Source organism: Saprolegnia parasitica (assembly GCF_000151545.1).
Source record: "Saprolegnia parasitica CBS 223.65 unplaced genomic scaffold supercont2.17, whole genome shotgun sequence".
NCBI lineage: Eukaryota > Oomycota > Saprolegniomycetes > Saprolegniales > Saprolegniaceae > Saprolegnia > Saprolegnia parasitica.
Window position 1 is genome coordinate 314915 of NW_012156411.1, and position 26863 is coordinate 341777.

At 57.0% G+C, this 26863-nt stretch overlaps 11 protein-coding genes across 11 annotated transcripts; 6 read left to right on the top strand and 5 right to left on the bottom strand.

Moving 5' to 3' along the window:
• The first annotated feature begins 1693 nt into the window (after positions 1–1693).
• On the top strand, positions 1694–3261 carry SPRG_05589 (hypothetical protein). Its single transcript, XM_012344306.1, has 5 exons — positions 1694–2146; positions 2202–2509; positions 2557–2638; positions 2701–2854; positions 2908–3261. Exons 1-5 carry the CDS (start codon positions 1712–1714, stop codon positions 3216–3218), a joined length of 1290 nt encoding a protein of 429 aa, XP_012199696.1. The 5' UTR covers positions 1694–1711; the 3' UTR covers positions 3219–3261.
• A 526-nt stretch (positions 3262–3787) lies between these two features.
• On the bottom strand, positions 3788–4050 carry SPRG_19942 (hypothetical protein; the record flags this gene model as incomplete). The annotated part of the gene is made up of 2 exons (XM_012344389.1): positions 3788–3973; positions 4021–4050. Coding segments are annotated over 2 exons (216 nt in total), but the record flags the coding sequence as incomplete, so codon positions are not given.
• Positions 4051–4872: 822 nt separating this feature from the next.
• SPRG_05590 (hypothetical protein) lies at positions 4873–6194 on the top strand (the record flags this gene model as incomplete). The annotated part of the gene is made up of 3 exons (XM_012344307.1): positions 4873–5325; positions 5376–5673; positions 5722–6194. The coding sequence occupies 3 exons, from the start codon at positions 4873–4875 to the stop codon at positions 6192–6194; spliced, it is 1224 nt and encodes a 407-aa protein (XP_012199697.1).
• Positions 6195–6498: 304 nt separating this feature from the next.
• Positions 6499–8228, bottom strand: SPRG_05591 (hypothetical protein; the record flags this gene model as incomplete). The annotated part of the gene is made up of 4 exons (XM_012344308.1): positions 6499–7070; positions 7116–7212; positions 7257–8048; positions 8103–8228. 4 exons carry the CDS (start codon positions 8226–8228, stop codon positions 6499–6501), a joined length of 1587 nt encoding a protein of 528 aa, XP_012199698.1.
• Positions 8229–9176: 948 nt separating this feature from the next.
• On the top strand, positions 9177–10226 carry SPRG_05592 (hypothetical protein; the record flags this gene model as incomplete). The annotated part of the gene is made up of 1 exon (XM_012344309.1): positions 9177–10226. One exon carries the CDS (start codon positions 9177–9179, stop codon positions 10224–10226), a length of 1050 nt encoding a protein of 349 aa, XP_012199699.1.
• Positions 10227–10756: 530 nt separating this feature from the next.
• Positions 10757–11788, bottom strand: SPRG_05593 (hypothetical protein; the record flags this gene model as incomplete). Its single annotated transcript, XM_012344310.1, has 1 exon — positions 10757–11788. One exon carries the CDS (start codon positions 11786–11788, stop codon positions 10757–10759), a length of 1032 nt encoding a protein of 343 aa, XP_012199700.1.
• Positions 11789–13225: 1437 nt separating this feature from the next.
• On the top strand, positions 13226–15346 carry SPRG_05594 (hypothetical protein). The gene is made up of 3 exons (XM_012344311.1): positions 13226–13590; positions 13647–14807; positions 14862–15346. The coding sequence occupies exons 1-3, from the start codon at positions 13231–13233 to the stop codon at positions 15249–15251; spliced, it is 1911 nt and encodes a 636-aa protein (XP_012199701.1). The 5' UTR covers positions 13226–13230; the 3' UTR covers positions 15252–15346.
• Positions 15347–16411: 1065 nt separating this feature from the next.
• SPRG_05595 (hypothetical protein) lies at positions 16412–17842 on the top strand. The gene is made up of 2 exons (XM_012344312.1): positions 16412–16919; positions 16969–17842. The coding sequence occupies exons 1-2, from the start codon at positions 16476–16478 to the stop codon at positions 17809–17811; spliced, it is 1287 nt and encodes a 428-aa protein (XP_012199702.1). The 5' UTR covers positions 16412–16475; the 3' UTR covers positions 17812–17842.
• A 963-nt stretch (positions 17843–18805) lies between these two features.
• On the bottom strand, positions 18806–20048 carry SPRG_05596 (hypothetical protein; the record flags this gene model as incomplete). The annotated part of the gene is made up of 4 exons (XM_012344313.1): positions 19700–20048; positions 19359–19652; positions 19116–19309; positions 18806–19067 (listed from the first exon to the last, which is right to left on the bottom strand). The coding sequence occupies exons 1-4, from the start codon at positions 20036–20038 to the stop codon at positions 18806–18808; spliced, it is 1089 nt and encodes a 362-aa protein (XP_012199703.1). The 5' UTR covers positions 20039–20048.
• Positions 20049–21726: 1678 nt separating this feature from the next.
• SPRG_05597 (hypothetical protein) lies at positions 21727–24683 on the top strand. Its single transcript, XM_012344314.1, has 11 exons — positions 21727–22230; positions 22281–22421; positions 22473–22877; positions 22922–23143; positions 23190–23465; positions 23509–23592; positions 23634–23720; positions 23767–23904; positions 23959–24126; positions 24178–24363; positions 24429–24683. The coding sequence occupies exons 1-11, from the start codon at positions 21805–21807 to the stop codon at positions 24504–24506; spliced, it is 2211 nt and encodes a 736-aa protein (XP_012199704.1). The 5' UTR covers positions 21727–21804; the 3' UTR covers positions 24507–24683.
• Positions 24534–26769, bottom strand: SPRG_05598 (hypothetical protein). Its single transcript, XM_012344315.1, has 7 exons — positions 26259–26769; positions 26155–26212; positions 25871–26097; positions 25352–25816; positions 25101–25309; positions 24727–25027; positions 24534–24639 (listed from the first exon to the last, which is right to left on the bottom strand). Exons 1-7 carry the CDS (start codon positions 26748–26750, stop codon positions 24565–24567), a joined length of 1827 nt encoding a protein of 608 aa, XP_012199705.1. The 5' UTR covers positions 26751–26769; the 3' UTR covers positions 24534–24564.
• Positions 26770–26863: the final 94 nt, after the last annotated feature.

The following is a 26863-nucleotide window of genomic DNA, read 5'->3' on the forward strand; positions in this document are numbered from 1 at the left end:
ACATCGAGATAGACGGATAGTTACGAGCATCAAGTTACCGGTATATGGATCGCAAACGAATGAATACCCACGCCGCCGTTCGAGCGGCTCAGCTCTATGCAGCAAAGACGGTTGGCCAGAATGACACACGAGCTGCCAAGGATTCACTGCCATGCGAAGCCGCCTTTTGTGTAGTGACATGCAGTGAAGTTACCCCTCAACGGACGTAGGCGCGCCGAGACGTCGTGCGGCGACGAATCCGCAGGTTGTACTAGTACTGTACAAGTACATGCACTATTATACAATACCAATGTGCATCTTGATGGCAAAAGCAGCCACGTTTATACTAGTGTACACCGATAGGAATGCTTGGAGTGGCACGGTGCCAGTTTTGATGCGCTGTCGACAGCGCGTTATCGTGGATGGTGTCTTCACGCGAGCACTCACAGAACCGGATGCACAGGTATATTGACATGACCACGTGAGACGCGTAGAATTGCAGTGTTCGGACAACTCGATCGAGTTCGCACCCTGGAATAAGCCAGGTCGTCGCCCACGTTGCGCATAGCGTTTGGGACTCTGTGCTTTCCTCAACGACATGTCACGCGACCACGCGATTGTGCGGTCTATTTTTCCAAGTGCCGTCGCCTCGGCTTCCCACCATGATTGATTATTGCATTGCAGAAAAGTTCCCACGAAAATGATGAAAATAATCGCATTTTGCAGGAACGCGCTTGACATTGCAGTTAGATCCGTTCTTGGAGCTGATCGCGTGTGATTGCTCGTGATGGGCGCATTTTCCGTCCCACGTGGCGTAATGATGCTGACGGAATTCGCCTAGGCGAGCACATGCGCAGGCCTTTACGCTCCAGCTGCCGTCGACTTCAACCTGTCTCGATCGACGTATGCATGACATTATCACACCACGGTATCCTGACGATGACTCACGCCGCTTTTGCTCTCTTACGACAATGCAAACGAACAGAGTCGTCGTGACGGACCCTACCGCCCCACTACCGGTACCACACAGGCGGCTCCTGCCATGTGCAACAATGAAGCATTATTGAATGGTAGCACGCACGTCGCTTCGACAAGTGGTGGTGGACGACCCGGTTTGTTGACATGGCTTCTGGATATCGAACGATCTGTGTAACGTGCGTTTTGGGTCCCTGGGAGAGACATCGCCTTGACGTCGAGCGTTGAGCGTTCTGTAATTGATGTTCAGTAAACGTCACCTTGTCCAGCGCGACTTTACCAGCCTCATCAGCTTGCTACTCAAATGTGGCTATTGGTGTAGGATATCATATACTACCCTACACCAATGGCCACATCAGGAAGCGGGCGCGACAACTGGGTTCGCGCTTGGTCCTCGCACGCGTCGCCGGCGCTACAGTCCGAGGTACACCCAGGACTACATCCATCATCTCGCGCTCGTTCGCGTCGCACGCATCGCCGTTGATGGGAACTGCTAGTACGCCAAGCGCCGCAGCACGAGCGACCGCGCCGACAATACGAACGCTGGCGTCGAGCAGAATCCAAGGAATGGTGTGTACTGTTTAAGCGAATTTGTCGTCGGGTGCCACGCGAGCAACGTGGCCAGCTGCAGAATCCGTGCATTGGTGCCACCTGTCGCGACACCGTCTGATTGGCCATGCGGAGCGTGTCCGTGGTGCGGCCCACCACTTGGTTGTCGCTCATTGCCCTTTCTGCGCCGAGACGAACAGCATTGCAGATGCAGCACGGCGGCGTGACCCTCGACGCCGAGCTCTACGGCCGCCTCAAGCAGCGCGCGCTCAGCCGCGTCCAGACCGAGCTCGAGGCGCAGTACGAGACCGACGCTGCGTACAAGGTTCTCCTCAACAAGCACAATTTCACGGTCGCAACGCGAAACGTGCACGACTCGGCGTTCAAGAAGCTCCGGAGCGCGGGCACGTGCCACGACATGACACTGGCCGACATTCAGTATGCACTCTACACAGCCGACGCGCGCGCGTACCGCGAGTATCTCGCAGTGCTCTACGGCGAGCACTATCTCGAAGGCGCGGTGCTCAACACGACCCTGAGCAGGAATGCACAGGACCCGTTCTTATGGTTTGGCGTCAAGTACATGAAGATCCACCTCCAAGGCAAGGCAGCGTTCGAGCCCCGCGACGCGACCTATGTCGAGGTAGTACAGTCGATGTTTCTGCTGCGCATGCTGATGCGGATGATGATGATGGTAGTATACGGGCACGACTCGGAATCTGCGGGGCGAAACGGTTCTCTTTGTGGTCCGTGAGACGCACGCGTTTCCCGAGATTCCTCCGTTCCACGAAGTCGTGCGCTTCCAGTTTGAGCTCATCCAGCTCTACACTCTGCACAGCGACGGCCGCGTCACCTTTACCTTTACGACGTTCTCGGATCCGAACGGGTCGGTGCCCGGCTGGCTCTACAACAAGACCGCGTTTGGCGACATGAACATGGACGAGAAATTGCCGCCGCTCATCACGATGCGCCGCCTCCTCGAAGCCAAATGCGCGTCCGCCGTCTCGTACGTCGACAATTAGAAGACACGATTGATGCTCATGTGGCGCACAGGGTGCCGGCCAAGAACTGCAAGGCTTGCCACGCGTCGTTTTCCTTGTTTCGGTCGCGCTCGACGTGCTCGATTTGTGGCCATGTACGTCATGCATGTGTACAGAATTGTCATTTTTCATGTTTTAATGTTTATTTTGTACATAGCACATGTGCAAGAAGTGCCGCGTCACGGTCCTTAGCCCCATGCACACCAAGGGGCTTGTCCCGAGCGAGAAGCGCCACTTTTGCAAGGCGTGCGTCATCGACACGCGGCGTGCGTACGAAGCCGAAACGCGGCCATCGTCGCGGTCAACCTACGGTACGTCCATCGTCCGATTGTAACCCAACTCAACGACACGGCAATGGCAATAGACTCGTCCGCGAAGCGGTCGTCCAGCGCACCCAATGTCCAGATACCCGACGAGTGGGGTGTCAACCACCGGTATGGTCTCTCGACCTCCAGCGCCCCCTCGGTGCTTGAAGCCGACACGGAACACGACGTTGATATCGAAGACGTGCGCGGCGCGTCGATCCTCTCACAGACCGAGCGGCCGCATCGACGCACGTTGAGTCTCTATGACGAGCACGAGATGCGCGAGACGTTCGAGCAAATGAAGCTATCGCTCGACAACCAAAAGCAACTGCTCTCGGACATGCAGCGGCAGTTTACGGCTCAGTTTTAGTTGATCGCGTCGAAGTGTTCAAAAGAATGTCAAGTGCTAAGTGTTGTGCATCGTTTTCTTCCAGTACCACATGGACTTTTGGAACGTGCCGAAGCGACGTCTGGGGGCGTGCATGACCGACGTGGGTGTATGCACGACAGCAGCAGGATGCCCGGTTCTCAGATCTCAGATTGCTCGTCGTGCCCAGATTCGTGATGGGTCTGGATGTCTTGTGGCGGCGAGGACGTCACGGCGACTGTGGATGTTGAAATGCTGGTAGCTCATGGGGTTGTCGTATCTGTGCCGCGAGGTTCATTCTCAGCAGAAGTGAGAATCTAGCAGCGTCCACCTTCGGACGACGACCGCGTACCCTAGCCCCACAACCTCGTGGATCACGTCGACGAATGCGGCTCGGAGCGCTGGACTGTTTTTGTCGTATCATGCAGGTGCTATAGGAGGGTGAGTCCTTACCTTGTGGTCGTGGATGATGATGCTTTGCAGTTCGACACGGATGGCTTGTGTCACCGAGTACTGTACTGCGCACACTAGTGCAGACAAGGGTCAATCAATACACAGTTTATCAACCCTTGCTATCGACGACAGCGACGCCACGGAAGTAACTTGAATAGAGCTTCAGGGCGACAACGGCGTGACATACTACAATCCACGTATGCACATATATTCATCTTTTGGCAAACGTGAGTGAATGCCCGTGGTGAGTCCGATCCACGCACAGTACAGCGCCCTTTGCGACCGATCACGTCGCGCACCACGTACTACAAGACAATCGTCATCCCCATGGTCGGTTCTTGAAGGTTCTTACATGTCCAACCCGCCGCACGCTCGCATCCTTCGGTCGCCGCCGCACATCAAGGTTGTTGTGTCTGGCCACCACAAGGAGTGCTGTCGGCAATTTGCACGTTGCCGCGTTCGCCAACCCTTCGTCGTATCTCGAGTCACCTCTTGAACGGAGCCATTGTGCTTGACCTCGTCATCGCAGCCACCAATTAAACGTGATCACGTGTGTGCGTTGTAGGTTGAAACTTGTAGTAGGCGTTGTGCCCCAAATAGAGCGTCCACCGAGATGGACACTTGACAAGCTGGACACACGATACAACGGAATGTCGATCGCGGTGGTGGGTCCAAGTGCAGAGCTAACGCAAGCAGCCAAGCCGCCGCCGCGTGTAAAGCGTCACCGAGGAGCCCTCGTAATCAGCCTCATCATGCTCATCAACCTCTCGCCATGGTCACTCCTTGACTGTCGATGATGATATGCATGCTGCTCACGCTCTCGTAGCCGTTCAAGGCGTACCTCTCCGAGCCATTTCCATGGGACGTCGACACGACGATCCCATCGTCGTCCAGCAACTTTACAGCATTCAACATCTCGGCCTTGGCGCGCTACCAGCGCGACTATAATCGGAGTACACTGCCGCACGGCACGACCTTTTACCTCGACACGGCCCAGAGCCTGCAAGTGCTGCGAACCGTTCTCGAGACGACCCACAAGCCACTTAAATCCGCCGATGACTGCCAAAGACACTTCCTCGTTGGGCTGCCCGGTGCGATCTACTTTAGCAAAAACATGCGAACGCTCGTGTGTGCGTTTGCTGCTGCCGACCACGAGCAGCGTAATGCGAGCTGGAGCACCCGAGGAGCCTGCGCGCACTCGCGCATGCTGGCCATCAACCTCGGCGAAGCGTGCCTCTGGTTAGCGGCCGGAGATGACGTGGTCGGTCGCGACACCAACGGCGCGTACACGCTGTACTACGTCCTGCGCATCTATGCGTATCCCGAGTGGCTCTGGCTCAAGCTCGCGTATCGACTATGCTTGACGTGCTATCTACTCTTGTTGCTCTGGCGTCGGTACTATGGTCCGTACGTCCAGCTCGAGCGCGTCCTTGCTGTCCATGGTCACCGCACCGACTTGGAAAATCTCGGTGCGTGGCGCTATACAATCGTGCTCGGCGATCCGACGGCGCTGGTCCTGATGAGCACCAACGTCGCACTCGCCTTTCTGGTCGACATTTGGATCAGCTCGGACACGCTCGGCGTGGCGATTCTTCGGTCGAGTCAAAACCAAGACCTGCCGCTGCTTCTCATCTCGTTCTTGTACCTCTCCCGCGTCGTACGAATCGGTTCTTCTCGTTGATTCTTGACGTGTCGTTGTGTATGTAGGTTTGGATCGCGTATGCAGCGATCTGCCTCGTTTCGCGCTGGCTCAAGCGCAGCGGCAACAAGCGCCGTTTTTCCCAAATCGACCCGACGCTGTTGGCGGTCGTCGTCTCGATCTATGGCCCGCTTCTGACGTGGCTTGGCAGCAACGTGAGCTTTTTTCTCTCGACCTACAGCTACCTCCTCGACTGCCTTGTCTCGGATGAAGACGAAGCAATCGAAGTCTTCCTCGTCGCCATCTTTTACATGGTTCTCATGGGTAGCATGCCGCTGCTGTACGGCTTTGGTGTCCCTTATCTGCGTACGACGACGCACATCATATAAACCGAGCGCTCACACTTTGATGTAGGCCATCGAAAAATTACGCCGCTCACTCGGTCCTTCTACGCCAGCTGGCGCAACAACAATGCAAAGAACCGGCTTTTCTTCACCGCCTTTTGTATCAATCACCGGCGCAACGACGACAGCGATCTCGTCTCGCTCGGTGGGACGCTCTACTCGATCTTTGAGCTCAACCCAAGGTATCAAGTGTCGCCGGCGATTTGCAGCCGCGCCGCCGATGTCTTTGTCCTCTGCTATGAACGAGACGTTCCCCGAGCCAAGATCCGACTGAGTCTCTTGTCCAACTTGGATTGCACTGCCTCGCAGCACCACGCGGCGATTCCCGACGCCGACAGTCCCTCGCACTACATTGTCAATGAGCTTTTACGCCCCCTTGCCCAAACGTTTGCCTCAGAGACGCTGAAAAAACCACAGCGGACGTCGGCTGCCGCGCCTCTCTGCATTGCTCGACCCAAACTACTATCCGAGTGGTGCATGTAGCGCCGTCAAACTCGTCTTATTTTGCGTTTTTGAACAAACTAATCTTTCTGGTCTCGCACGTAAAGAATAGACCACACCGCGTGTACTCCTTGCTCGTACTACCTTGGGTTGGCTACCGCTGGTACGCTCGCATTCCACATGTGGTTCAAATTGTACCCTCAGGTATCAGAACCCTACCCCGCCCTAGCCCTTAAGACGCTTCGCGATACAATTCTGGTACCTGGAAGTGAACACCACATAGTACTAGATTCGAATGACACGGTTCGATGGAAACGACACCATCAAACCAGCCAAATGACCAGTATCACAGGCACCACGGTGATGGAGAACGCGCGCGCAGCAGCCGCGGCCGTGAGAGTTTCTCGTTGGATGCTTGTCGACTCGGCTGCTCGAGCTCGTTGAAGCGCGACGTCGAGACGCCAGAGACGACGCAAAGATGGGGCTCGTCGCTTTGCAGATCGAGGTACTCGACGAGAGTGAGTCGGAGCGTGGCCTCGAGTCGGTGGTTGCAGTAGCAGAGTACAAAACAGTCCGAGCTGCCCGTGTTGATGACAGGTAGTGCCTTGTAGCGCGCGTTTGCTTCACAAAGCGCATGAATGCTGCCGCCAAGGCCCCGCTCGTCTTGCATTTGCAGCGGTCGAATGCACGAGAGGAGGAGGCGGCTGGTCAGTGCGTTGTAGCGGGCGCTGCTGTAGCGCATGGTCGACGGGCGCTGCCGGCGCCAGAGCCCCACGGCGCCATAGAGCAGCGGCGCCATGGCAATGATCACAATGTAAGCAGAGCCAACGATCGCGACTTCGATCCGATATGCATAAGTGGTCGGGAAGAGACACCAAAGAAGGTACTGGTACGCTGTCAAGAAGCTCGGGACGACGGCTGTGCCATACCATAAGAAGGGACCAAGAAGAAAAATTAAGAGACTTTGGAGCGTTGGGTCGACTTGGAGGAAGAAGCGCTCGAGGTGGTACCGCTTGAGGAATGCGTTGGTCGTTGTGAGCGCAAAGCACGCAAACCACACCTACATAAATCGTCTACACTATAATAGACATAAATTGTCCATACCATGCGACGCAGATACAAGGCCGCTTTGAGCGTCGCCCAGAGATCGTCGACTTGAAGCAGACGCAACACTGCAACGGCGACCATGTGTGGACTGAGCGAGAAATCAACGAAGAAGGCCGTGACGACATAGGCATCAAGGGCCAGCGGTGCCGTCGGATCGCCGAGGACGACCACGTAGTGCCACAACGCATCTCGCGCCAAGTCGTCCCGGTGACCACGCAGCGTCAGCGCGGTGGCCATATCTTTGCACAAGCTATAGTACCGGCGCCACAGCAGCAGCAGAAGGAACGCTGTGGTGCCAAGACGCCACGTAAATTTGAACCAAACGAGCACCGGGTACGGATACTGCGTCAGTGCATACGTCAGCGTAAAGTCGTCATGCGTCGTGTTGGTTAGGTCGTTGCCGCTCGAGAGCCAAATGCATTGGTGTGAGAGCGGTACCGCAATGAAGCTCACGACAACACACGTGCCGCGTCCATGCCAAGAAGAGGAGGCACCCGTGTCGTTAGCAAAGGCTTGCAGGAGCTCAAGCATCGCGCGGCCGTAAAAGAGAACCCCCGGGAGCTCCGAGAAGAGCAGCGGGCTGGTCGTTGAAATGACGTGGCGGCACACGTGGGCGTTGCGAGAGGCGTCGAAATAGTACGGTGCGCCGAGCGGCAGCGTCGAGCGGGTGTAGAGCGCTTGGTGCATCGCGAGGGCCGTTTGGTTGAAGCGCGTGAGGTTACTGAAGTCGTGGGGCACGGGTAGTGCGGTTGCCCACGGCAGTGTTTCGGAAATGTACGCTTCAAACGGCTAGGCAACATCCCACTCAGTGCACTGCGTGGAGACACGAGGAAATTGGAGTACCATGGCAACAATCAAGCACGAGACGAGGACGCTGAGTGCTAAAGCGCCCATGTGGTACGCCACTGCAAATCGCGGCACAGCATCCGGCGACGGGCCGCGCTCGACACCGACCTTGGACGACCGCATATGAAGCAAGCGTTGAAGAGTGGTGTCTGGCAGTGGCGCTGACGAGGATCTATTTTCGTGAAGGACAATCAGACGACGCAACCCCATCTTTAGCCATTGCAAGATAAAGGCAACAACGTTTTTAGGACTAAATGTCCTCAGGGGTGTCCTGCGCAAGAGTGTCCGCATCCTACATCAAAACTAGACTTGCGCGAGTTCGCGGACCTTGGTGCCAACCTGTGTTTCGAGGGACTGGTATTATGTGGTGCAAGTTGACACCAATTGTTTCATTGTGTAGGCTGTAGCAAGAGGCAAAGCGATGATGTTTGTTATATTTCCCTGTTAGTGTTAGGTCTGGGAGGGTTAACGTTTAACCCTCCCAGACTGTCGGCACCCGTCCTATGTGGTCGTGTGCAATGCTAGACATGCTTTGGCACTCGTCGTCGACTTGAAGTGCACAAAGACAGCCAGCCACTTCATCAAATTACGGTATTCTATACGCCATTTACCACATCTTCGACGTCATGCAGCCGCGCCAAAATGCTGTATGTACGTACACCAACGGGTATACTTCCAAGATTGCATTTTTCAATAGCGACAGGGACAAACGCAGCAGCGGCTTTGGTAGCAGCTTGAACGGCTAGTGTGTGGCGCTGGCGGACATCCCACCATTGCGTTCTACTAGTATTCGCTAATTTTGTGGGCGTGGCATCCTTCCTCCGCCATGACGTGGCGGCACCTCGCAGTTGGCAATTACATCTGTTGGCGTATCTTGCTTGGTGGTGGACCATATCGGATCCAAGGCAGCTGGAATAAAATCCGGTTCGTCGTGCCATCCATCGTCCTGTCCCTTTGACGGGTCATGTCCTGTCAAATATAAATTCGTTTTGTTGCGCCATGTCCCATACTACTAGTATATCTATTCTGCAGTGCAAGCGCATTTTGGTATTCTTGAAAGAGTCGAAGGACATGGCCGCCTCGATCCCGTTTGTTCCCATGCGCAGCCGCGTCACGGAGGCTGGTCTAATGGCTGTGATCTACGAGTTCAAGCGGCGCGAGGCTAACGGTGACGGCGACGACCTGCTCATTGCCCAAAACGTGCTTCTCCGCCGCTGGCTGGACGGTCCTTATTCCAGTGGCGCGGTCTTCCGAGCGACGTACGATGGCGACGTCATTACCAAGACGACCCGCGGCGACATTTACATGACTGAGGTGCCTGGCGAAGTGCACCAAGAGTCCATCGCGCGAATTTACATCGCCCTCGATACCGCCTTGGCGGGAACGCCGTTGAAGTGCGTCAAGGGCGTCGATTACAACCATGCTGGCTACGTCCGCCGACCCGACCTCGCGATTCGACCAACGCACGCGGTCCTCGGCGACGCCATCAGCACTCTGCCCCGCTGCATGATCGAGGTCACCGTCACGCACCGCACATCGTTCAATCGGCACGACCGAGATACGCGCGCGCTCTTCCGCGAGTTTCCCCCGCTCCAGACAGTCCTTGTCCTCGTCCTCTACCCGTTGCGGGACGCGGCGACGCTGGACCCGAACATGAACCCCATCTTGGCTCAGATGCCTGCGCTCGCTGTGCTCTACCGTCGTCTTGGCAACGACATTGCAATCACGGATGCCATGAGCTGCGGCAACATTGCTCTTGACGAAGGCGTGCACCTCCCAGGGCACGTGGATGTGCGCAACGAGGTCGATGCGATGACTGCCGAGCTGCCGCAAGTCGTCGAGCGCCAGCCGCATGACCACGGACCTTCCATTACGCTGCTTGGCGACGATCTGTACCGCGCCGCAAATGGACACGGCCATATCATTCAGGGCTTGCTCCCCGACTACCCCGTGTATTTGGCGACAACGATCGCCACAGCCATCCGCGTGCGATACAACGTCGCAACCCAAGCCAACGCCCTCGCCGCACTTGCTGCTGCTGGACAAGCTGCTGCCGAGCAAGCAGCCGCTGCGGCACCGAATGTGGGACGCCGCAACCACCGCTTCAACCTCCGCCACTGAAAGAAGACCTCCCAGGCATCATCGTAGCATTTCTCGTTTCCGTTTCTCCTCTAACTTCGCATTTCGTTTGTTTTTCATAAATACTGTAAGCACGGTCGTCTTGTGCACCAGCAGCCACCGCGTCGCACCGTTGCGGCCATCGGTGCGGCAGAACATGACCCGTCAAAGGTGTAGGAGGATGGTACGACGCGGAGACTTCATTCGACCTACCTTGGATCCGGATAAAGATATGGTCCATCGAGCCAACGGGTGTAACGGTCAGCCGCAAGGTGCCGCCACGTCATGTCGGCAGGAAAAGCGAGCGTCGGCGCTCCCTAAAGGAAGTGAATGCGTGCGCTCGTGTCGTGTTTCAAGACACCTGGCATGCTCAGTCTCTTGGTCGGATCCGCGACAAGCAAGCCGGTGCGTTGTGCTATAGATATACACAACACATCGGCGCTTCCCTACGACAATATTCACGAAAACGAATGGTCATTGACCAACATCACAAAAAATCGAGAATGCTACAATGATGCCTGGAAGGTGCTAATTCAAGGACGGAGGTTGTACCGCTGGTTGTGGCGACCGACATTCGGTGCCGCAGCGGCTGCTTGCTCGGCAGCCGCTTGTGCAGCAGCTTGTGCGGCAGCGTATGCGGCGAGGCCGTTGGCCTGGGCTGCTTCTTCGTATCCTGTTCGAATCGCTGCGGCGATCGTCGTTGCCAAATACACGGGGTAGTCGGGGAGCAAGCCCTGAATGATATGGCCGTGTCCATCTGCGGCGCGGTACAGATCGTCGCCGAGCAGCGTAATGGAAGGTCCGTGGTCATGCGGCTGGCGCTCGACGACTTGCGGCAGCTCGGCAGCCATCGCATCGACCTCGTTGCGCACATCCACGTGCCCTGGGAGGTGCACGCCATCGTCAAGAGCAACGTTGCCGCAGCTCATGGCATCCGTGATTGCAATGTCGTTGCCAAGACGACGGTAGAGCACAGCGAGCGCAGGCATCTGCGCCAAGATGGGGTTCATGTTCGGATCAAGCGTCGCCGCGTCCCGCAACGGGTAGAGGACGAGGACAAGGACTGTCTGGAGCGGGGGAAACTCGCGGAAAAGCGCGCGCGTATCTCGGTCGTGCCGATGGAATGATGTGCGGTGCGTGACGGTGACCTCGATCATGCAGCGGGGCAGAGTGCTGATGGCGTCGCCGAGGACCGCGTGCGTTGGTCGAATCGCGAGGTCGGGTCGGCGGACGTAGCCAGCATGGTTGTAATCGACGCCCTTGACGCACTTCAACGGCGTTCCCGCCAAGGCGGTATCGAGGGCGATGTAAATTCGCGCGATGGACTCTTGGTGCACTTCGCCAGGCACCTCAGTCATGTAAATGTCGCCGCGGGTCGTCTTGGTAATGACGTCGCCATCGTACGTCGCTCGGAAGACCGCGCCACTGGAATAAGGACCGTCCAGCCAGCGGCGGAGAAGCACGTTTTGGGCAATGAGCAGGTCGTCGCCGTCACCGTTAGCCTCGCGCCGCTTGAACTCGTGGATCGCAGCCATTAGACCAGCCTCCGTGACGCGGCTGCGCATGACGGTGAACTTCGCTGAGGGCGCTGGGGTAGTCATGCGTACGGATTCAAAAGAAGCAGACTCGCCATCAATGGTCGAGAAGACGACGTGGGACGAGCCGGGCTCGGGACGGGGCGCAATGCGAATTGAACACCAGCGCTCGGTTGCATGGCACCTACATTTTATGATGTCTTGCGTTTTGCATGCGATACACACCCAGTGCTCTGTTTTATATCGAACGAGGGCTCGCCGCTTCAAGCGCGTGTCGACGGTCGAACGAGGATGAGGTGTCCACAAGCGGCGCGAAGGCAAGTATCCCGTTCAATACAAACGCAAAATGAACTTATTCTCTGGTTTGAATCAGGGCTAGGGGTCGCGAATGGTCGATCGATCAATCGACTGCAACCCAATAACCGTGGCAGTAGCCCCTCCGGATCCCGTTTCTGTCGATCTGAGTCTCCTGCGCATGCCATCGATGGCTCAGTGGGCAGCGGCAGCTGCGATCACAGATACAGTGAGCTGCGGCAATGTCGCTCTGCACAACAACGTGTATCTGCCAGACCACGTGCGTGGGTGTTGCTGTGGGACTGCAATGGCCGAGCAGGTTGCGCAAGTGACACCAAAGCTGCCGTATTGGAGCCATGGACCGTCCATCACGCTTCTCGGTGTCGATCTCTATCGCGCAGCCAATGGCAGCGATTTCATTGCCGACGAGTGCCCCAACGTGACTATCGATCAAGAGTACATAAATTCCATATGGTAGTACACTTTTTTTTGTACTCTTGCTGTCGATTTGGTGACGACCATCGCTGGAGCCATCCGAGAAGGATGGCAGGTGGCCGCTGAGCACAACCTCAATGGCGACGAGCGCAACGGAGCCGCTGTTGCCACCGTCGCACAAGCTGTCGCTGGCGCAGCTTCTTCAAATGTCCGCCGCTTCCACCTCCGTCGCAAGTGAAAAAGGGTCTCTCGGACGTCGATGTCGATCGCGCATACTTTTAACCCGATCCTCTTTGGCATTTTGAATGAAACTTCATATCGATTTCTTCGGTAATCGTACGCGACTTGCGCACGAGCAATCGTCGTGTTGCTTGGTCATCGGTATTACGAGAGCGTGCGTTGCAAGTGAGGTTGCCTCGGGCGATTGTTATGAAAAGAGCAAAACTATCTGCTCGACAGTCCACACGATCTCGAAGGTCGACACTAGAAGAGACTACCTACAACGCTCCTGCTTCCTGCATACCGTTGTGGGCCGACATACAGCCCGTGCCCACTCTGCATAGCATTCCGTCGACATCCTTGGGAGCTGCCGGACGATGTATCTCGCAGATTGCACTTGGCCATGGAGGCGATCTTTGCCTGACGGTCTTGGCCAGAAAGGGCACTTTGCCGTGACAAAATCCGGCGTAAATATGCATTTTTCGCCTCTCGTTTTGTATGCTGTATGCAGCTTCGCCAGTTGGATGCTGCGGCCGCGGGCACTCGTTCGGTTCTGTTCCACCATGTCGACGACGCGTGCGTCCTCTGCCCCGCTGCGCGTGATCTCTCTTCTGCCGTCGGCCACCGAGCAGCTGGCGAGCATCCTCGCGGCCGCGACGGCGCTGGGCATGCCATCGGCGTCCCTGCCGACGCTGGTCGGGCGGTCGCACGAGTGCGACTACCCTGCGTCGTATGCGTCCGTGCCCGTGTTGACCAAGCCGCGCACGACGTTCACAACGTGCGAAGACGTGCACAACGAAGTCCTTGCATTGCTACAGACCGACAACTCGCTATACGAGATCGACACGGCGACCTTGCTCTCGCTGCGCGCCGACCTCATCCTCGTACGACGACGACATTGCCTTTGCCCTCCACGTCAACGCTCTTGCATGGCATGTAGGTGCAAGATGTCTGCAAGGTGTGCTCGATCGACAAGCCGAGTGTTGCATGCGCCGTGAGCAACGGCGACCACCCGACGCAGATCCTCTTGGTCAACAGCCGGACGCTGCCCAATGCGCTCGACGACTCGGTGCGGCTTCTCGGCGACGCACTCCAGCTCCAAGAGGCTGCGGATGCCGTCGTGGCCGCCAACCACGCCCGACAAGCCGCGCTCGCCGCCGCCGCCACCCACCGCGCCACACCACCGATCGTCTACATTGTCGAGTGGCTCTCGCCGCTCTTTGTGGTAAAAGGCTGGGCCGCCGAAATGGTCGAGCTCGCCGGGGGCGCTGTCCCGACCCAAAGCGGCAAAATCCTCGACCCGTCTTCGCTGGAGCCCGCCGACATCATTGTCGTCGCGCTCTGCGGCCTCGACCGCGACGTGGCCAAGCGCGAGCTCGCGTCCAAGCCGCTGCCTGCGTGGTGGACGTCGTCGCCGGCCGTGGCGGCCAACAACGTCTTTGTCGTCGACGGCAACCAAATGTTCAACCGCCCAACGAATCGGCTCTTGGATGCGCTCGAGTGGCTCGTGCATTTAATCCCGGCGCCGTCGGGCATCGAAGCGATGACCGCGGTCTCGGCCTTTCCCTTCGAGCGCTATGCACCGCCAAAGACGCCTGTTGTCTCGTCGGTCCAGGACAAGATCGATGCCGCACACCAAGCGGCGTGCGACGCGCACGCAGCGCGGTACGAGGACCCGGCGACGGGGTACGGAGTCTTTACAGCGTGGTACCTGAAGGAGCGCCAAGCGTGCTGCGGCAACCGGTGCCGCCACTGCCCATATGGCCACGTCAACGTCCCGATCGAACACCTCGGCGACGCCACGAACAAGCTCGCGTCGTCTGTCTTTTTGAAAGCGCCAAAGCCGATGGGCGGGAGCCGACTCGGCTACAAGAAGCCATCGCGGGGTGCGGCCACCGAGACGATTGTGGTCTTCTGGAGTGGCGGCAAAGACTCTCTCCTCGCGCTCGTTGATACCGTGGCGACGCGCCAGCCACACCAAGACGTCGTGCTGCTCTCGACGTACAATCCAGACGAGAACATTTTGCCAATTCAAAACATTGCGCCCCGCACGATTGTCGAGCAAGCGAAAGCGCTGAACCTCCCGCTCTTTCTCGTGGCGGTACTGCGATTCCTTTAAAGACGCAGTCTACTGACGACGAGGATGATGATGTAGACGCCGACAGGGAGCAACTACACCCAGTGCGTCAAAGACGCGCTTCTCGAGCTCACGACCAAGCACGTGCCCTCGCCGGGTCGTATTGGATGCCTCGTGTTTGGCGACTTGCACTTGGCCGACGTCAAGGCGTGGCGCGATGCAACCTTTGCCGAGTATACGCTACGCAGCCCGCTCTGGGCGCGCGACATGGCGACCGACCTGATCCCAGCGTTGGACGCTGCGTGCGCGGCGCTGCGCGCGACGGTGCGCTACTCGGCCGTCGACGACGACCGGGTCCACGGTCGCCTCTCCATTGGCGACGCGTACATCCCGTCCAAGGTGCCGCCGCACATTGACCTCATGGGCGAGAATGGCGAGTTCCACACCGTGGTGACCTTCGCGCCCTAATAAAGGTCTCGGCGCCTTCTCGAAAAGATGCTTTTCTACTTGGCGTGCACTATAAGATGCGATAAGATGCTATCTAGTAGGCGTGGTAACAGCGACGCGTTGATTACTGTTTTGGGGGCTGCTGTAGACGTGGTCACCCACGACCAACGGCAGATGCTTCGGCCAGCAGACGTGACGATGGGTGGTGGTCTGCGGTTCGAAGCATGGGCGAAGCGTTTGGGAAAGTAGGTGTGTAAATAGTCGTGCACCGAGCTGTCGAGGCAGGTGCCGCCATGGGGCTCGACTCGTGAACCTGCGATATCGGCCACGAGAGATGGAGAAATGTAGCATCGACCGACGAGTTGTCGTACTCTAGTACCAAGTACTAGTAGGAAGTTATGAGGTCGTTGAAAGGCGAGCGCACTCAAAGACGAGTGAGTGGTACAAGGAATGGCATCCGTCCGGTTGCCTTTCTAGAAAGCAAAGCAAGGACAAAATGGTGGGCTCGACGCTGCTGGTGAACCTTGCTCGGTCTCGTGCGAATGCACTCGCAGTCTTATGCGATGGACGGCGCGTGCATCCAGAAGAAACGATATCAGTAAGCAGCGAGTAACTCGACAGAGGCGTCTGATAACGTGAGGGCGCGTGAGACGAAGCCGAAACGTCGACTATCTCTGCACACGGCGCCCAGGTCGCTCGCGTCGTGCCCCATACTACTAGCTTGGCGTATTCCATGTGTCTTATGTGGGCACAACTGCAACATCCCATTCTACGTCTCGCACCTGGACCAAGATGGCATCATCCACTGCCTCGTACGCCAGGTGCAGTACTGTAATCGATTTCACCAAAGCTCTCGACGCCGGCATCTCATCCTCGAGCTACTCGTTCCTCCGAACGAACACAGGCCTCTGCGGATTGCGCCACGGCTACTTGCGTCTTACCCGCATCCTACACTGTAGAAGCTTGGAACGAAGGCCCTCGAGGTCATAGTGTATTCGGTCTGTCCTTGGCCACCCAGAGCAAAGACGCGGGCGGCGTCCACGTGAGGCCAAGTCCATCCACCACCATAGTCGTTCGTACAGTCGCGGGGTGTACTAGACAATGTTGATGCAACAGCGCGTCCGACCAGACGCGCTCCCGAAAAAAATACACGGTGCAGGACCAGCTGGTTTCGCGAAATTGCACTTTCCAACGCAAGTTGCCCTTTGACGCAGGGGCACATTTTTGCATTTGAACAACGAGACTATGGAGTGGCATGTCGAGGGCAGCGAGGCGCTGCGCATCCAAGCCGAGATGCAGGCGACCGCGTTGGACTACATGGCCCGACAGTGCCCTCCCATCTCGCGCGACACGCAAGCGGTTGACGACGGCTTCAAGCTCGCCAGCACCAAAATCGGCCGCGTCTACACGCGGCGCGCCGACAACTCGTCCTTCAACGAGCTCCTCGTGCTCAACACGCTGCCGATGCGCTTGGACGAGGTGGGTGAGCTCCAGCACGCGTCGTCCAACGACGCATTCCGCGTCGAAATGGCCTTGTACTACGGCGACGACTTTCGCGACGCTGCCATCTTGCACACATCGGTGACCGCCTCGACCCGCGACCCGTTCCAGTGGTTTGGCGTCAAGTACAAGAAGCTCAACATCCCGGGCAGTGGCTTTACCGACGGCCGCGACATCGTCTACTTTGAGGTATACCATACTAGCTGGCACCGTCAAAGGAGTTGACAATGCCGTCTAGTACATGGCGACGGCGGTGGACGCGGCCGGCCACCGGACACTGCTCATCGTGCGCGACTCGAGCTACCTCGAAGGCTACCCGGTGCAACCGCACGTTGTCCGGATGTACATCAAGGCGATCTTTGTCTACACCGAGATGCCGTCGGGCGACGTCGCCTCCATGCACCTTGCATTCATGAACCCCGGCGGCGTCGTACCCGCCTTCCTCTTCAACAAGCACATGATCAAGTACGGCGGTCTCTGCCACAAGTTCCCTCGCTTCTTGCAGCAAAAGCGGCTCTTGCTACGCGTCGCGGCCGACGGGCCGGCCAAAAGGCACCAAGACCACGGCCGCTGTGTGGCCTGCGACACGAAGATCTCGGGCTTGAAGGCCCGGTACAACTGCCGCGCGTGCGGCGACGTCATGTGCGCGCACTGCATCGTACAAGTGCCGCGACCGCTCGTGACCAAGCTCGCGCCGTTCGTGTCCAAAGACGACTACTGCAAACGGTGCTTTGTCGGCAGCGCCCGCCAGCCGAGCTATGCCGTGGTACACTCGCCGAGCCACAAGACAAATATGGCGCAGCAGCTCGCACACTCGGAGCGGCCGCGTCGGTCCAAGGCGCATGCGCTGACGGGCGAAAACACTCTTGTCGCCTCGGGATTGCATCATACGTCGCCGGGGTTGAGTCGACGGGAGGTGCCAACGACTGCCAACGAGCCGACCGTGACCGCGGTTGTCGCGGCCACCAAGACGCTCGACGACCCGTTTTTTGAGCGCATGCAGTCGTCGATCGAGACACAAAAGCAAATCGTCCTCAACATGCGCGAGCGCCTCGCGCGTCAACAGCAACCACATCCCTAATCTCGGCCAACTCTATAACTTAAAAAATCGCAGCTTCGTTTTGTATGCCGCATTTGTTTCAACCATCGACTTCTCTTGCAAGAATGAGCGAAGGAGTAAACAACCGCCGCTTACGTGAGATGGATACCGGTCCTACTCGGATACTACTGTACTGCGCAGTAGAGAGACGAGCTGTCCCGTCCACGTACGCAAGCGCTTGGAACAAGATGCGACAGAAACGTTGCACCGAAGATGCCTGTGGTACCAAATGTAGAAGCGAGCAGAAGGGGACATGCACGTGATGGTCAAGTCGACATCGAAGAAGATATTATACCTAGGTCCTACCGCTTTGCAGTTCAAGTCACTGCTTGGTGGATCCGTACGTTCTTGGCCGATCAGGACCCAAGAGATTGCATGCAAATCACCCCGGGCCATCACCGCTACCTTCGTGGACTCATGTGTCGTCCACCGTACTATCATGGAGCCATGGGTGTACATGGGTAGCGTGCGAGCGATGTCAGGTACCAAGGTGAATAGACGAGGGTTGGATAATGATGCGTTTCGCTTCCCTCTGATTCCTGCGCGATCACCTACCAACGATGACGGCGGCGACAGCTGTAGAAGCCGTCAAAAGTTCGCAATTGATGTTTCGTCCGCCTCGTCGTAGCTGATATCTGCGTCAGAACGCTGACTTGAGCTTGGCTCTACTAGCCTTTCCAAGGACTACGAGGTAGCTACCGTATCGATAAGGACCTCAATTCTTTGGCAAGTTGGTACTGTCGACTCAGGGGTACATACTATTATGTACCCCTGTGTCGACTAGTACACAACCGACAACTTATCCTCGTGGCATCGACATTTCCGCGGACGCACTCACCAAACGCACCCTGAACCCTAAACTCAAACGACAGCGGCCACAGTTTGCATCCACAATATTCTTCCTTCCACTGACGTCAATGACAATAAACAACTGGAATTCATACACGACAGACGACAGATAGCAGTACACCCAACCCTACTGCAACGACCGACAGCGGTGCTGCCGCAGAAAGGCTTGGAACTCAGCCACGTCGGCTGCGTGGCTGCGGTGCACGTGCTCGCGCACACAGCGGCGGTACACATCGTCGCGCACGATCGGGTCCGAGATGCCAATGAGCTCGTTCCGGAACGTCGACGTCGTCTCGACGGGCAAGAAGCCGTTGCCATCGCGCACGCCGGTGGCGACCGTCCCGAGCTTCATGACGGTTTGCGTTGGACTTACGCGCTCGGCCACGACCCTACCGCATCTTCTGTCAGATAACACGCAACTTGAATGCATGTAGCACCATTGCAGCCAGTCGCGCCGGACGTCTTGGTTGGGGTACTTTTCATCTTCCGAGACTGTCTGGACGACCATGGTCACACGGTTCTCTTCGACGAATTCGCGCATGAGTGTGTTTTCGTAGTAGTGGGCTTGGCCGCTGCAGTAGGGCACCTGGTAGCGTCGATAGACCATATCGTGGTCGGTCTCGTCGAGCGTCTAAAAACACGCCATTTGGACTTGCAGTTTCAGTGTCATGGAACGGTACCAGGTCGTAGCCGGGCATGTGCAACACGGACGAGAGCAGGTACGCGCGCATCTCTTGCAGCGTGACGTCCTCGACGCGCTGGTGGTAGCTCGTCATGAGGTACGTGTCGTCGACAGGCGCAATGTCCACCGAGAAGTACGGCTCGAGCGAGACCGGCAGCTTGCTCTCGTCGAGGAAGCGGGGCATATTGTAAAAGAGCTGCCGCGTGATCCAGTCGAAGCCCAAGTGGCGGGACGCATCGCGCATGGGCAGCGATGTCTGGCGACACGCAACCGCGAGCGACGGCGGCGCGCGCTACAAGCGTGCATGAGGCCATGCATCATGAGGACACATGAGCGTACGCTGATGGCCGTCATGTCGTAGACCCATTTCGAGAGGTGGGCCGCGAGCCGCTCGTAGTGGCGGATGTTCTGCTTCAGGCTCACATTGGCGTCGATCGCGAGCATCGACTCACGGCTGAGTGCGATCGCCACGTCTTTCCACGGCAGGAGGCCCTTCCGAAGGTACTGGAGCTTCTCGGACTGGCCCTCGAGGTCGGTCACGAGCGCTTGGAGCCGGCTGAGCTCGGCGCGCTTCTTCATCTGCTGGCGCCGGTCGTACATTCGCTTCTTGGCCTTCTTGTGCAGGAGCGCTGCGTCGTCGGCGCTGCTGCTGGAGGAGGCCGCGACCTCGTTGGCCATCGTCTTTCGATCAAAAATGGCAGAGCAGGGAACGGCCTCGAAGTAAAGCAATCGAAGTTTTTATCATACAGTTGTCAAGTGGGAGACGTCGTGCGTTTTTGTGACAAAAAGAGGGATGCGAGCAGCGCAGGCAGCGAAATGCGAGTGTGCATCAACAAACCGGCCGTGCGAGGATGCCATCCAACAGAGGCGTACTACACTTCGTACTAATCGTCGAGTACATAGGTTATAGTCTAGTGCATAGATAGTGATATTCCTTGTTTTCTTTTTACGCATAAAGATTTATATACACGTTGGGAGCTCTAGGCGCCAAGCGCGACGAGCGACCCTGAGATCGAGGCTGCAGGAATGCAATACCGTGCTAAGAGACAGTGCCGTTGAAGGTAGGCATGGCTTATCGAGCAGGATGGCCTCGACTTGGTCGTCAAAACCGTTCAGGTAGATTGAGACGGGGCTTCTTCTCAGCACTACTAGTACGTTGCTTGCAAGATGTACTCGTGGGAACAAGACATAGCTTCTTATGTGCTCAGTCGCACCATCTTGTTCGGCGCCGGCAAGACTGCAAGTTGTCGCGAGCAGCTGCGGCGAATCTGGGCGCTCTTCCGAAAGAAGCTCTTTCTGCGTTAAATACGACTCGCGTCGCAACCACAGCAACGGCAACGTTGTATCCGCTCACAAGATGGCTTTACGTAGCTCCGAACGTGTGGAAACGAATTGCACTGGCGTCCTGCAGCGCCTCTACGCTTCAAGCTCGTCCCATGGCCAAGCTCGGTTTGCTACCATTTTCGGCCCCGTTTGCATGATTGGATAGCCCTCGAATGCGGTGCATCGGTGCATACCATTGTAGCACGCTCAGCAGGAAGCCCAAAAACCAAAAATGTACCTACAGCGTGCGCCAGCCGCGTTTGCACAACAACGTCGATTGATACACTGATACATTGAAACTGCGTTTCGTGAGCCACTTGAACGGCGCATAGCACACGCTGTAAGCACGCTACGAGCACTATTCTTATGTTTTTGGGCTCCTTGGGCCTTTCTCTATTCATATAGATCGAAACAAGAGACTTAGTTTTAAAGTCGAAGTTGAAATGAGATCGACAAACGGCCGAGCACCAGACCGGGCAACAAAATTCCGGATAAGGATAAAACACCAAGCCAGTGAGGCACATTTTGTGCCTTCAACGACATGCTGATCGAAGGCTTCCAACAATGGAATCGAGAGACCGCGATTTTGACCATCTTGGCAGCGACTGATGGAACATGGGTAACTAACATCATCTAACATGCTTGGTTCGAGCCATTACCTGTACCGGTGTTTGACATTATCCCATCGAACTTTGTCTCCTTCAAGGTTAGGGGCCGCGAAGTCAGAGCAAGATACCGCGAGAGCCAACCACACACGATAAACCCAAGCCGTGCGCCCCAGAATCTCAAACGCCATTCTTTCAATACGACAATACGATTGCTGCCAACAGCTACAGCGACAAGGGCCACGAGTCTGCTTGATATACATATTTATGCACGAAGAGGTCTTCGATATTCAGCCAAGGGTAAATAAATATGCCCTTGCTTCAGCCAATCCGTTTCATCGATCCTTGGCATGTCCAATCAAACGTGTCTACGGCTAGCCAAAATAAGCCAATCCTGCGTCGTGACTTTTGACCAATCCAAGGCGTCAGAATCAAATCCAAGATTTTCGAACATCATGGCATCCGCAGCATCCAAGGCCCCATCGGCCACGTCGATGAACCTCGACGACCTCGACGATGACGAAGACCGCGATGGCCACAGCAGCAGCAGCGAGAATGTCCGCCGACTGGCTGGCCTCGCAGCTCGGGCTGCGGCGCAACGTCAACTCGAGCAGCGACGGCCACCGCAGCGACGACAGCAGCTCGCTCTCGCTGCCGCACTCGTTCGACAACACGCCCATGTCGACGCCTGCCGCATCGCCCGCGCCGCCTCGCAACGTCGCCCAGTCGTTTGACCTGGCGCTGCGCACAGCGCTACCCACGAAGCTACCGCCTCGGTCCGGCGTGCCACACCGCACGGACGAGACCATGCGTCGATTCTACGAGATCCAAGTCGACAAGGTTCGCGGTCAGCTCGCGATTGCGCTTGAAGAAAAGAAGCAAGCGCAGGCCGCGCTGAGCACCGAGCGAAGGTCTTTCCAAGATTCGCTTGCCTCGCTTCAAGTGCGTCTCCATGTCGTATATTGGACGACTGCATGGCCTATCTGTATTAGGTGCGGTATCGCAACGAGGCGAGCCAGCTACAGACCGAGAAGACAGCATTGGAGACACAGCTTCGCATCCTCGAGCATCGACTCAAAGCGGAGAAAGCTCAGTTTTTCGACTTGCGCATTCCCGAACCTTTCGCAAAGCAGGTACTGGTGACGGAATCGCCGACGCTGCAATCGCAGACCAATGGCCTGTAGCTCCAGCGCCAGAGCCACGACGCTCTCACGCTGGTCGAATTTGTTCAAATGAAGGCGTTCGAGCTCGTCGAGCCGGCGATCGCGGCCACGGAGGCAGCCAACCGCCACGTCGCGTCGCTGACAGAGGCCAACACCAGCCTCGAAGCCAAGTCCAACGCATGCCAGGCCGAGCAACGCACATGGCAGCGCAAGTACGACGCGGTGCAACGCGAGCTGGAACTGTCCGAGACGACGCGGACCGAACTCGAGCGACAAGTCAAGCAGCTCCACGCCAACGTGCAGGAGCTCAACGCCCTGCGCACGCCGGCGACACCTGCACCAGGCGTGCCGGAGGCCGTCGCGTCCCAGCTTCGCGAGCTTGAGGCGCAGCTGGCGCTTGCCGTACAAGCGCGCGACGCGAGCAAGGTCCTGTGTAAATGAGACACCTTGTCTTTTATGGGGTCGTGTAGATGGAGAAGGAGCAGATCGAGCAAAAGCTGTCGCTGGTGCTCGTCGACAAGGAGTACCTAGCAAAGGACAACGCACGCCATGAAGACAAGGTTCGGCAGCTCCGGGACGAGCTGCAAAGCACGCAGGCCACCGTGCGCCGTCTCGAGCTCTCGAAAGAGACCTTTCTACAGCAAGTCAACGACGCCAGGGAAGAAAGCAAGACCTTGTTCGAGGTGTTCGAGGTACACGTACTAACCATGCAAGCAAATTACTTGATACATATGCCAGCACCGCATGCACGTGGAGCTCACGAAGCTCCAAGACGTGGCGAAGAAGGAGATGGACGCTTTGCGGGACAGCGGCAAGACGCTCTTTGAACGCGAGAACCGAATGCTGCGCGACGCCCGCCAGGACGCGCAGCAGCAGCTCGAGCATGCAAACAAGCGCTTTGCCGACCTCCAGCGCGCGTACGAAGACAAGGTGCTCGAGCTCACGCGCCTCGATGCGCAGTTTACGACCAGCGTCGCCGAAGTGCGCAACGAGCTCAAGATCAAACATTTCGAGGTGCGCGCGGTTCCGATTCGCATGATAGGAAAGACACCTGTAGCTCGCGCAATTGAGCCGCAACTATGAAGAGAAATCCCAGCACCTCCAGCTCGCGCACTTGGAAGTCGACATGCTCAAGCAAAAGGTACCTTGAATCGCAAACAACCTGTCTCAAAGTCGGTGCAGGTCGACGTCCACAAGGCAGAATTTCAAAAACTCGAGATGCAGTCGGCCAAGGAGATGGCGCAGCTGCGACTTGACGTGGCGAGCTACGTTCGTAGGATCGATTGGTATCAAAATATCAAGTGTATGGATCTAGCGCGACAAGCTCCGCGCGTACGAAACGTTGGAAGTCGACATGGACCACGCGATTCTTCAAGCGGGTGCACTTCCGGAACCCACCGATGACGCGACGGCGTCAACGTTTGCCATGATCCCGACGGCTCCAAAACGACGCGTTCGTCTTTGTTGTTGCAATGTATCAAGTTGTGGATTGATATGTTTTGGATAGTTTCAACAGAGCGTGCAGCTCGCTCAGAAAGTTGTCCAGTGTGAACAGACGATCCAGCGCATGAAGAGCGAGTACGCCTCGCTGGAGAGCGCGCGGGACCAAGTCGCTCGCGAGCTCGACGCTGCGCAACGCCAACTGGCCCACATGCACCAGCCACAGGAATACCTCGTACATCTATCTTCTTCCCCTCGCAGGCATTGATTTTCGAGAATGTCGTAGATTGAAAAGCTCAAGGGACTTCAAGACGAGGTCCAGGCGCGGCAAAACCAGGTTACGCAGTTGCAAGCGGCGCTGCAGCAACAACAAGCCGACGCCAACGATCTCCTCCACGCCAAGCTCTCGCTGCAAGCGCAGCTTCAGCAACTGCTCAGCCGCCGCCATGAACTCGACACGTTAAAGACCATGGTGCTGCACACACACAAAAGCTCGCACGTGCAGCAGCACCCGTCGACGCGACGTCGCCACCCAAGACGACCGAGCCAGCGACACCTGCGATGGCGCCAAAGTGGTATCAGAAGCTGCGCAGCGCGCCGGTGGCCTCGCCGTAACCTCGGTCGTTGACATATGACAATTATGTACACAATTGTCGCGTTCATCAAGGTAGGATTACGTCCAGAGACGGAACGTGCAGTCGGAGCTCGCACTCGCCATGTACCGTCCGACCGGATCAAACTTGACCGACTAGAAACCACGTACATGATGAGAAAAATACAAGAAAATACAAGATACAAGAAAATACAAGAAAAGAAACCAATTGCGATACAGTACCTGGACGGGGCCGTTGTGGCCTCGGAGCTCCGAGATGAACTCGAACGTCTTGGCATTGCACATCTTGATGGTACCGTCGTCGCTCGCCGCGGCAACGACAGCACCGCTCTTGTCAAAGGCGACACTGTTGAGCGGCTGCTGGCCGCCGTCAATGGTCGCGCGCTCGGCCACCATGCGCACGTCCCAGAGCTTGATAAAGCCGTCCGCGTCGCAGGACGCGATCGTATCGCCCGTGATGGAGAACGCGACGCTGTTGCACGTGTTTTGGTGGCCATAAAAGGTCTGCACGCAGAGCCCCGACCTAAAATATATCAATATATCAATATATCGTTCTTGCACGATCGCAGATGAAAAAAGAGAATAAGAAGTGGTACCGAATGTCCCAGATCGAGATGGTCTTGTCGCCTGACCCGGTGCAGATGTTGACCGTGTACGGCTGAAAGCACACGCTGTTGACCGAGTCGACGTGGCCACGGAACGTTTTGCGGCACTTGCCCGTCGCGAGATCCCACAATTTGCACGTGTGGTCCATCGAGCACGACGCTAAAAAGTCCCCTTCGTGGTGAAACGCGCTTTCCCACACCTAGACAATATTGTCCAATCGTATCGAGACGCCACTACCAACCGGGTGCGCGTGGTCTTGCAGCGTCAGCGTGCACGAGGCTGAGACAAAGTCCCAAATCTTGACGGTATTGTCGCCCGAGGACGTTGCAATGTGCGTTCCACGCGGGTGGAACTCGACGTTGGCGATCCAATCGCGGTGCCCTTCGCCGCTCATGATGAGTTCGCAGTTGGGCATCGACCAGAGCTTCCACGTCTCGTCGTCCGAGACCGTCGCCAGCACGGGGTTCTTGGGGTGGAAGGCCACGGCGGCGATCGAGTTGAGGTGGCCCTGGAACGTCTTGACGAGCTCGACGCGCTTGATCTGGATCGGGTCAAAGCGCTTATCGGCGTTCGGGTTGACGGCGTTCTCGGCCGGCAGCTTGGTGTCCGTCTTCTTCTTCTTGGTACCGAGGACCGACTTGGCCGGCGATGTCTTGGAGTTGGAGGACTTGGAGTCCTTTTGCTCGAGTGCGCGCACTTGGGCCTCCTGTTGCATCATTTAGGACGCACGCACATGCTTTGTGAAATGGTAAGGACGTACCAAAGCGTCGGCTTTGGCCATGCAGCGGTCGCGCTCGAGGCGCATGAGCATCTTCTCCTTCATCGCGACTTCGTACTTGGACCGAAGCTCGGCGAGGAGCGGCTCGTACGCAGCGATGTTCTTGCGAAGCTTCTTGATCTTGTCCATGAGGAGGTTCTTTTCCTGAACGACGCGCTGGTGGTGCATCTTGTGCACGTCGCGCTGATGGCGAAACTTGTCCCAGGTCCCTAAGAAACGAACCTCGTAGTACAAAAAGACGACTACGTATCTAAACTTTGAGCCACCTTTGGCCTTTTCCGTGATTTTCTTGGTTTCGTCGAGCTGCTTGCGCAAGGCCTTGACCTACGATCGCACATCGTCCTCAGCCATCGCATCGCGGTGCACAAACTTGGTCGTCGAGCGCTTGGTTGCGCAGGTAGATGTCCGGCACGACGCCAATGTCCTCTTCCTTGAGCTTGCCTTTGGCCATGAGCTCGTACCACTCGGTGTTGAACGTGTCGAGCGTGCGTGGCATGGCAATCTTGATGAGAAAGTTGCGGATGAAGTCGTCGACGACCGACGGGCGGACTTGGGTGCTCGTGGCCATGGGCCGCGCCGGCGCTGCAAGCAAATGGTTGCCTTTCTGGATTGGCGACGGCGCCTTCTCAACCACGGCGTCGGTCGCTTCGGGCGCCTTGTTGAGATTGCGCAGGACGGTTTGGAAATCCTCTTCGTCGTCGTCCTCGTCGTCGTCGAGCACGTCGACGTTCGTGTACTGAAAGTCATCTTCGTCGTCCGAGAGCTCCATCTTCTCAAGCTTGAGGAGGTCGTCGTCGGTCAGCGACTTGTGCTTGATTAGCTTTGCGCCATTGTTGTTGCTCGGCTTGGCCTTGGTCGCCATCGCGGCTACACTAAACTCCCGTGACTCTCCAAGATCGTCCGGATACCGTGCCAGCACACCATTTATATGCATCTTTATTAGTGTTATAAACGCCTATAGGTACGACCCGATTA